Here is a 9502-nt window from a genome sequence, read left to right as displayed (position 1 = left end):
GAGGGAGAATTTACATCACAGGAATTCACCGACTTCTGCAATGAGCATGGTATTCATAGACAGTTGATGATTGCCTATACACCCCAACAGAACGGTGTCGCAGAAAGGAAGAACTACACAATTATGAATATGGTGCGAAGCATGTTGGCAGCAAAGTAAATTCCTAAGACTTTCTGGCCTGAAGAAGTGAATTAGACGGTGTATATTCTATATCGATGTCTAACTCTAGCTGTGAAGAACAAAACGCTTGCAAAAATATGGAGTGGGCATAAGCCATTAGTGGACTATTTTCGAGTTTTTGGATGCATTGCTTATGTGCATGTACCTGACAGCAAGAAAGTAAAGCTTGATGCCAAGAGTTTAAAATGCATTTTACTAGGGGTCAGTGAGGAATCCAAGGCTTATAGGTTATTTGAACCAATTTTAAATAAAATAATTATTAGCCGAGATGTGGTATTTGAAGAAGATCAGCAATGGAACTGGGATGATGATGACAAACAGGCCATATTTACTGAGCTCGAGTAGGAGACTAAAGAAGAAACAAACGTGGAAGATGAGGAAAATAGAGAAGAGTCTGATGACAGTGAAGAATCTGACACCAATGCAAAAACTAGACAAACTGAACCCGATGGAGGTAACATTGATATCTCATATGAAGAACACTCATCTCATGAAATACGAGCATGAAGACCACCAGTGTGGATAAGAGACTATGAAACCGAATAAGGCCTCTCAGATGAAGAAACTGTTAACCTGGCACATTTAGCTTCGTTCACTGACGGAGATCCTATTACATTTGCTGAAGCTGTGAAGTCTGAGAAATGGAGAAAAGCCATGGATCAAGAAATACAAGCTATAGAGAAGAATGACACATGAGATTTAACAGTGCTGCCATCCAGAGGCAAAACCATAGGAGTAAAGTGAGTGTTTAAAAAAAAATTCAATGAAAATGGAGAAGTTGACAAGTACAAGGCTCAGCTAGTTGCTAAGGGGTATTGTCAACAACATGGAATTGATTATGTGAAGTTTTCGCACTAGTAGCTCGCTTGGACACTATACGAATTATTATATCCATTGCTACACAGAAATCTTGGTTGATCTACTAGCTTGATATCAACTCGGCTTTTCTGCATGGGGAAATTACTGAGGAAGTCTTTATTGAGCAGCCTCTAGGATATGAACAGAAAGGGCATGAATCAAAGGTTTATCGACTAAAAAAGGCATAATATGGACTCAAACAGGCTCCCCACGCATGGTATAGTCGCATTGAAACATATTTCATCAAAGAAGACTTCATCAAATGTCCTTATGAGCATACATTATTCATTAAAATTGCAGGTGGAGGTAAAATTTTAATTTTATGCCTTTATATTGATGACCTTATTTTTACTGGCAATGATGAAACCATGTTCGAACAATTTAAGAAGTCCATGAAGATTGAGTTCTACATGACTAATCTTAGGAGAATGAAGTATTTCCTTGGTATTGAAGTATTACAAAAGGCAGATGGTATCTTCATTACTCAACGGAAGTATGCTCAAAAGATCTTGGAAAGGTTCAATATGGCTCAGTGTAACTCAGTACATAACCCAGTGGTTCCTGGCTTTAAACTCATGAAAGATGAAGGGGGAGTGGAAGCTGATAGCATAATTTACAAGCAAATGGCGGGAAGCCTTATGTATTTAACTGTCATACGCCCTGATTTGATGTTTATTGTCAACTTGATCAGCAGGTATATGGAGCGTCCTACTGATTCTCACTTCTAAGCAGCAAAAAGAACTTTGAGTTATATAAAGGGCACGATTGGTTTTGGGATATTCTACAAGAAGGGAGGAAGTGAAGAATTTATAGGGTACACAAATAGTGACTATACTGGCGATCAAGATGACAAAAAAAACACCTCAGGATATGCTTTTCTCATAAGCTCAGGAGCTATTTCTTGGTCTTTAAAGAAAACCAGCGGTTACTCTCTCCACCACTGAAGCCGAGTTCATAGCTGCATCATTAAGTGCATGCCAGGTCGTGTGGTTAAGAAGAATTCTGACAGTCCTAAATCAAGAGCAAAACAGTCCAATCGTGGTGTTCTGTGATAATATATCAGCGATTAAACTTTTAAAAAATCCTGTGATGCATGGTTGTAGTAAGCACATAAATGTAAGATTTCATTTTCTTCAAGATCTTGTTAGGGATGGGATTCTGGAGCTAATTTATTGTTCTACACAATAACAAGTTGCATATATTCTAACAAAGCCGTTGAAGCTTGATGCTTTTCTGAAAATGCAAAATCTACTAGGAGTGCATGAATATCCAGGTATAAACTGAATGATAATGGCATTTAGTTTAAGGAAGGATGATGGAACCATTGGAGCTAGCCGTTAGAGTCAAAGTTCTCATGTTTTAAGCTTATTTCTGTTAAGTTGAATAATTCCTCCTTAAGTTGAGAAACAAGATTGTTTTATGTTAAAGTAGTCATGCACCACGATTATAGGATTTAAAATCATGGGTGGTTGTTTTTCCCTTTCCATCTCGGTGTAAGGCTATTTATTAGCCACAATAGTTATTCAGTAAAATAACAATTCTTCCATCTTTTATGCAATCAAACTTGGCAAAGCTCTCTGTTATCTTTTAATTTAACACATTTAAACCATAAACCCAGAAAATGCTTAATCTAAGAAAAATGATTAAAACCCAAAAAAAAAATGATCTAAACCTAACAACTCTAGCTCAAATATGCTTGTCATGACTTCTAAAACCATCAAGAACTAAAAAAACAAAAAACAAAAAAGAAACAATCTAACAGTTAAACCACATTATCCATATAATTTCAAAATATATTTCTTCAAACTATAAGTACTATTATATTAGTTCTAAAGCCTGTTTTCAATTAAACTTATCATGAACATAACTTGACTAGTCTTAGTAACTCATCAAAAATAGCCTAGGATGTCAAATTTAGTAAAATTACCTATTAGCACATGAAATCAAAACAGATCCAATAACTAATTTAAGCATCAAAACATTCTTTGTTGTCATTTAAACAAAATATCCTCATCACATTAGCAGTCATAAAGCATCAAACTATTCATCTAATTTCATCTTGAACCTATAAAAATGTATACTACTTCAAAACACAATCTGCTAAAACACACACAAACACACACACGTTGCCTCTAAACTAACAACTAATCACCACAAATGAACAATAAAATTTTAAAAAATAATTTAACAGGGATTAAAGGAGGGGTGTGCTCATTAAGCTACACATTTCCATGAAAAGCAAGTGTATATCTTCTATTAACAATGTTGTCCTCTTTTTTGGAATTTCTTCTCTTTTTCTCCTTGTTTCTAACTATTATTCAATCCTTGGTTTTTTTTCACCTCTTCCTTTCTCCTCTCTTCTTTAAACTTTTGCACATTATTTTTCTAGTATTTTTCTCTAAAACACCTCTAGTATTTCTCTTTTAATTCTCTCTGGAATTTCTTCCCATTTTCTCCCATCGTAGTTGTGGAGAGACATTCTTTTTATAGGCTAAGATAAAACTAGGAGGTTACAGAACCATGATGGTTTTTTTTTAAAAAAAAACAATATAGGTGGTTATAGGAGACTCTCCATTTCTTTGTCTTTTATAACCATACCCCGAAGGTTATGATATCTAGCTTCCTTTTAAATTGAATCCTAGCAAGAGAAAGCATAATCAAAGCTAGTTCTTTTATGAATGATTTTCTTCTTCAATTACGACTAACTGGGTAGGGTACTTTGACGAATTCATATAGAGCTTGGGATATAAACATACCACTGATGGACTTAAATCATGTAAAGGGGATGTATATCTACTATTAGGAATAAACCATACTTTATTTGGAGCTCTAAAACTCCACATTCATTCATTGAAAGATTGGTCCCTGATTAGCTTAAATCTGTCAATCCAAGGGAGGTTGACTAGGAGCAAGATGTTGTTGAATTCATAAAGCTAAATATGGTATAAACATTTGATGAAGATGGTTGATCTTTGTAAAGAAAGTTTTTCTCATTCATTTGGTGCCAATTATAACCTTGAGGTGGTCGGAGATGCCACATTTATTTGTTTGAACGTTGCTTTTTGATAATGTTTTCAGGTGAAAAAAAAAAAGAACAATGACTAAACGACGCATCACTTGGTCTTTTCATTAAATTCTAAATGACACGTCACCATGTTTTAAACCCTAAAAATTAGGGTTTTGAAAATTTCCATTCTAGTCCTTGTATTTCTAATTTCAGTGTATGTGTCCTCAATTAACCTAGAAAACTTTTCAACCCTTATAATTGCATTCGTGGAAATATTTTTTGGAATCCTTTAATTCACTTGCCTCTTACAAATTAGTCCTTAGTTTCTAAACGTTGCAATTTGGCTCTCATCTAACTATTAAGCTTTTAATTTGTTTCGATTTGATCCCTGATTTAATCAATTTCAATCCCTAAATATATGCATCTTTTGCACCTTGGCTCTGGATTTTTTCAATTAAATCACTAATTGCCCTCCAAACTGTATTTTTTTAGTAATTAAGCCCCCAATTAAGGTCATTAAAAGTTTAATAAAGCCCTTGAACTTAATTAATTCTTTTAATTTTGGCCAAATTGACTCTTAAACTTAATTTATTTCAATTAATTCCTTAATTAAGTTAATTAAATTCATTAAAAGTTTAACTAAGATAACTTATTGGTTCCTAGAGCCTAGCCCATCTATGGTCAGATTGCACTGCTTGCTTGAGTGCCGTCTAACAAATGAGAACGAAGTATAACTTGGCTTCCAATAAAAAAGAAAAGTGGGTGAAGGGCCGAAGCAACCAAAAACAAGAATTTGAGAGAAGAGATGTAAAAACATGCCCCAAAAGCATTAACAGTGTACATTAATAATGTTTATCATGTAAACTCTGATCATTTAACATGATTTTAAGATTTATGTATAGAACATGACTTGCGTCATACGAAGTAACATGCAAAACAATCATCTAATATAAATTTATAAACACCAACTCATATGTACATGCAAGAACACATTCTCGAGTTTTAAATCACAGAGAAAAGATCTCAAATTCATGTATAGAACATGAGTTTGTTATTGCAGGATTAAATCATGAGTTTCAGGTTTCCAAGAGCTCCGGGAATTAAATTTCAAGTGAAGGAGTTAATGCTTAAAGATTCACTTTCTTGCAGTGGATGGTCTCACCATTCCTGCTGAACCCCCAGACTTTTGTAAGGGTTCACACATGCAAGATCCAAAAGCTGCTGGAATTAAAATACAAGTCCCTGACCTCTTGCATTCTCTGACTTCACTTGAAATCATGATTTCTGAGCACAATGTTTCATTTTCTTCCTCCCTTGAGCCATTAAGTTAAAATACCACTGGAGATGATATGCAATGGATGAAGCCCCTCAACTTTTATAGATTTGAAAACACAGAGAAATGAAAAGCTGCAAGAAGGGAAAGCTTCAGTAAAACACAGGGATCAATTCATTGCTTGAACAGCCTAAACCAAATACTCAAGATGTGGCTGACAGTTATGGCTCTTTTTCGTTTGTCATTTGCATGCTTATTTATAACTTAGGCAGGCCTTATCCTTTTCCTCTCTTTTCCCTGATATCCATAACAGTGGATATGGGCATGAGCTGACACACTCAGAATCAAATTGAATTAGGCCCGACGCCTTTCCCTTCCTCGTATTGAGTGTCATCATTTGGATTTCCAGGCACTATCTTCTTCCAAAACCAATGCTTTCTCCATAGGAATATCATCTCTTCGATAGGAACTCCCTTAGTTTCAGGGAGGAAGAAGTAAACGAAAATAGTCATGACAAGAATCCAGCTAGCAAAGAAGAGGAAGATTCCGAACTTGAATGCACAGAGGAGGGATAGGAAAACCTGAGCTATCACAAAAGTAAATAAAAGATTTACAGCTACTGTAATGCTTTGTCCAGCTGATCGGGTTTCCAGTGGAAATATCTCGCTTGGAATGGTCCAGCCAAGCCCACCCCATGACCATCCAAAGGCTACAACAAACAAGCAAATCACAATGACAACCAACACCGAGAAGACTTTAGATAGTTTCTGGTTGTCCCCGAACTTCACCCCCAAGATTATAGAAACAATTACCTGTTACAAAAGTTAAATAGTAATGGTTATTTGAAGCCAGAGGTAATGAAGGTTCTACTCTCTAATCTCTAGGCTATAGTTACATACATCTAATTGAACCAACAGATTCTTACCTAATGGATTATTTTATCTGACGCACATGAAAGAGTAATGAATGTTTACCTGGCATGTTATCATTTGTATTCCACCACTGATAAGTAAAAATCTCCGGCCCAGTCTATCGACTGTTGCGATAGCAATAAAGGTAGAGGAACAAAGAGCCGCTCCAGTCACAGCTGAGGAGTAGAGGGAAGCATTGCGCCCAAATCCCATACTTTGAAACAGCACTGGAGCATAGAAGAGAATAGAATTTATTCCTGTCAGAATCTGAAATGCTGGTAGCAGGATTGCCATAACCAATTGAGGCCTGTTCCTTTTTATAAGGATGTTTCTGAATGGATGCTTGATTGAGTTAGCCAACTCACTTGCATCAACCATGTCGTCAAATTCTGCATCAACATTTTTGGTTCCTCTGATTTTCTCTAGGACTTTTCTTCCTTTATCTCGCATTCCCCGTTCGATTAAACTATTAGGTGTCTCAGACAGATATATCCCTCCCACAGTCATCAATACAGCTGGAAATGCTGCTAGGCCTAGAGAGAGTCTCCATCCCCATGGCTTAAGCTTTTGTGTTCCATAATTAACCATGTTTGCCGTAAAGACTCCACTGGTAGTTGCTAACTGAAACATCATGTTTAGTGCTCCTCTGAGATGAGTTGGTGCCATCTCTGATAAGTATAGTGGAACAGCCTGGAATAATAATAATAAAAAAAAAAGCTATGTATTATTACTGTAACACATCCGCTCTCTTTTGATCACCACATTTTCAATTCATTTCCATAACTTATAAGGAAGAATGTGCTTTGTTACAGGAAATAGCTTGAAGCAGAATGAAGCACCTGATTTCCAAATCCAATGCCGACACCAAGCATGATCCGACCCATGAGAAGCATTGCCAGGTTGATGGATGTGGCATTTAAGATTGCTCCAATAAGAAAGCTGGAACCACCACATATTATACTTATTCGACGTCCATAAATTCTTGTGATAGGACTTGCAACCAGAGATGAAACCAAACCAGCAAGGTAGAGAGAAGAGGTAAAGGCTGATAGCCCTTGGTCATTGTACTTGCAGTAGTTGTTTTCATGAGCACGCTGCTTCTTTTCATATACACCATGGAAAAATTTCTTAAGAAATCCATCCATTGATGTCACTCCTCCTGTTAATCATTGAAGTCGGTATACAAAAAAATCAGTTTTGAAGCAGAATCCGAAAGGTTGTAGAACTCCAACATTTTCAAGATTTTGATCTTTCCTTTATAACATTTCTTAGTTTCTCTTTTCGTCTCCGAGATTAATGCCAACTAATCTTTAATCATCGTGATCCTAATTTTATCATAAGAAGACAACCTTGAAAAATCAAATTGCAACATGAATTAACATGAGATCTTCAAGGAAACATTGAAAATTATAAAAACAGAAAATGAACATTCAAGGAGATCTCATCTAGTATATTTGTTATCATCGATGTTCAATGGAGTCTTTTTTGGCAGCCAAGATGGGTTCTAAATGCTGGTTGTGTCAAGATTATCTATTTCTAGTAGGAAACAATAACTTGAATAGCTGCTATCAAGATCTATTTTTCAGGAGAAGAACCTAAAAAAAATTATCCCTGCAGTCTGTCAACGATTAATTTCAATTTCTATTACAAAATTTGCATTTCTCTGTGCAGAAATTGAATAATTAATTATTTATTTTAATCTCTCATCATCATTATAATCTCAGAAATGTGCAAGGAGACCGAAAACCCTTCTGGTTTGAATTGTGGTTGTATTCATCATCCAGAAAACTTTCACTTTCTATTTCATCATTGCCTTTGACACATGACAACCACCTAACTTTCATCCTTTCCAAAATCTAAAGAAATATTCCAGTTAGAATATTCTCTTTCAACAAACTTTACCACAAAAACAGTATCAATTCATCAGTCTCCATCAAGTTTTGACAAAAAAAAAAAAAAGGGAAAATGTACCTGAAATCCCAATATCATAGCCAAAGAGAGAGCCACCAACAGCAGCAATAACACATGCAATGATTACAGAACAGGTGACTCTCCCTTGATACTGCTCTGCCCTCTCCTTGGCCACACCAGCCGGCCCAATAGACCCTCCTGCCATCTTCAAAGCTCAAGTACCAGAATCAACAGAGAGACACAGACCCTTTTCTTGTTTTTCCAGAGACAATTCAACAAAAGGAGAGACACTCTTCTATAATCTCAACTCTGATCATGTGAGATTTGAAAACTATAAAATGAGCTTGGCAGAAAACATGGGTTTATCCATATGTTTGCACAGACAAGATGGCAATAATGATAAAGACATGATGGAAGTTTATTTGTTTCCTCAGGAGCTTGTTTCGGTGCAACAGAGTTTTCAGTTTCACAACTAAAAATTAGCGGTCAGAATTTATTTTTGCATTTTAAAAACACCTTTTTATTTGAAAATATTTTATTTTAAATAAATTATATATATATATATAGATTATTTTAATATACTAATATAAAATAATAATAATAATAATAATAATATATTATTTTGATATATTTTTAAACAAAAAATACTTTTAAAAAAATATTAATATAATTCTACACAAATTCTTATTATAAAAAGCATTTCTATTTCTTCTTCTTTTATTTTATTTTTTTATAAAGGCATTTCTGTTTTTTTCAAAGGATTGGCCATTCATATATTTATTTCTTCTCCTATAAAAATGAAAGGTCAATTTGGTAGTTGCACATATGGTATCCGAATTTAATATTATGGGTTTGTTACAAAATCAATGCCTATATTAGAAAATTTCATGGGGTTATGCATTGAATATTAATATAATAATTCGAATAAATCCATTGGTTTAGGCATTTTATCCATCCAACTTAATAAATATTTATTATATAGGCATCATTTATTTATTTATAGTACATAATCTATGTGTTTTGGATAAATTATTAAAAATATTTTATTTGTGAGGCAGTTTGGTATTGTAATAGTAACTGATTTTCAAACTTGTAAATATATTAAAATAATATATTTTTTTTATTTTTGATATTAAAACATCAAAACAACTTGAAAACTAAAAAAATTTTAAAATAAAAAAAATTTAAAATATTTTTGAAATATAAAAACAAAAAAGATTTATAAATACTAAACTAATGTATTTGACTTGGAGTGATTTTAATAATTATATATCAATTTGGGATTTGTAATTATATATGAATTTGGGATTTGCTGAAATTGTGTGGTCTATTTTTTGTTTGTATGCAAAAATATAGATAGAT

General features: G+C 34.2%; 1 protein-coding gene across 1 annotated transcript; it reads right to left on the bottom strand.

Moving 5' to 3' along the window:
- Positions 1–5469: 5469 nt before the first annotated feature.
- On the bottom strand, positions 5470–8610 carry LOC133688562 (sugar carrier protein A-like). The gene is made up of 4 exons (XM_062108074.1): positions 8201–8610; positions 7069–7388; positions 6293–6919; positions 5470–6130 (listed from the first exon to the last, which is right to left on the bottom strand). Exons 1-4 carry the CDS (start codon positions 8343–8345, stop codon positions 5663–5665), a joined length of 1560 nt encoding a protein of 519 aa, XP_061964058.1. The 5' UTR covers positions 8346–8610; the 3' UTR covers positions 5470–5662.
- Positions 8611–9502: the final 892 nt, after the last annotated feature.

Source organism: Populus nigra, chromosome 3 (assembly GCF_951802175.1).
Source record: "Populus nigra chromosome 3, ddPopNigr1.1, whole genome shotgun sequence".
NCBI lineage: Eukaryota > Viridiplantae > Streptophyta > Magnoliopsida > Malpighiales > Salicaceae > Populus > Populus nigra.
Note: the sequence above shows the minus strand (reverse complement) of the source record. Positions and strands in the feature narration are given on the sequence as shown.

What these genes read in the sequence shown, in the direction of transcription:
- LOC133688562 (XM_062108074.1), bottom strand. Translation starts at nt 8,345, where the DNA reads ATGGCAGGAGGGTCTATTGGGCCGGCTGGTGTGGCCAAGGAGAGGGCA. An exon ending in CTATGATATTGGGATTTCAG is followed by an intron (nt 7,389 to 8,200) that starts GTACATTTTCCC and finishes AATGATTAACAG; the next exon opens with GAGGAGTGACATCAATGGAT. An exon ending in TACAAATGATAACATGCCAG is followed by an intron (nt 6,131 to 6,292) that starts GTAAACATTCAT and finishes CTTTTGTAACAG; the next exon opens with GTAATTGTTTCTATAATCTT.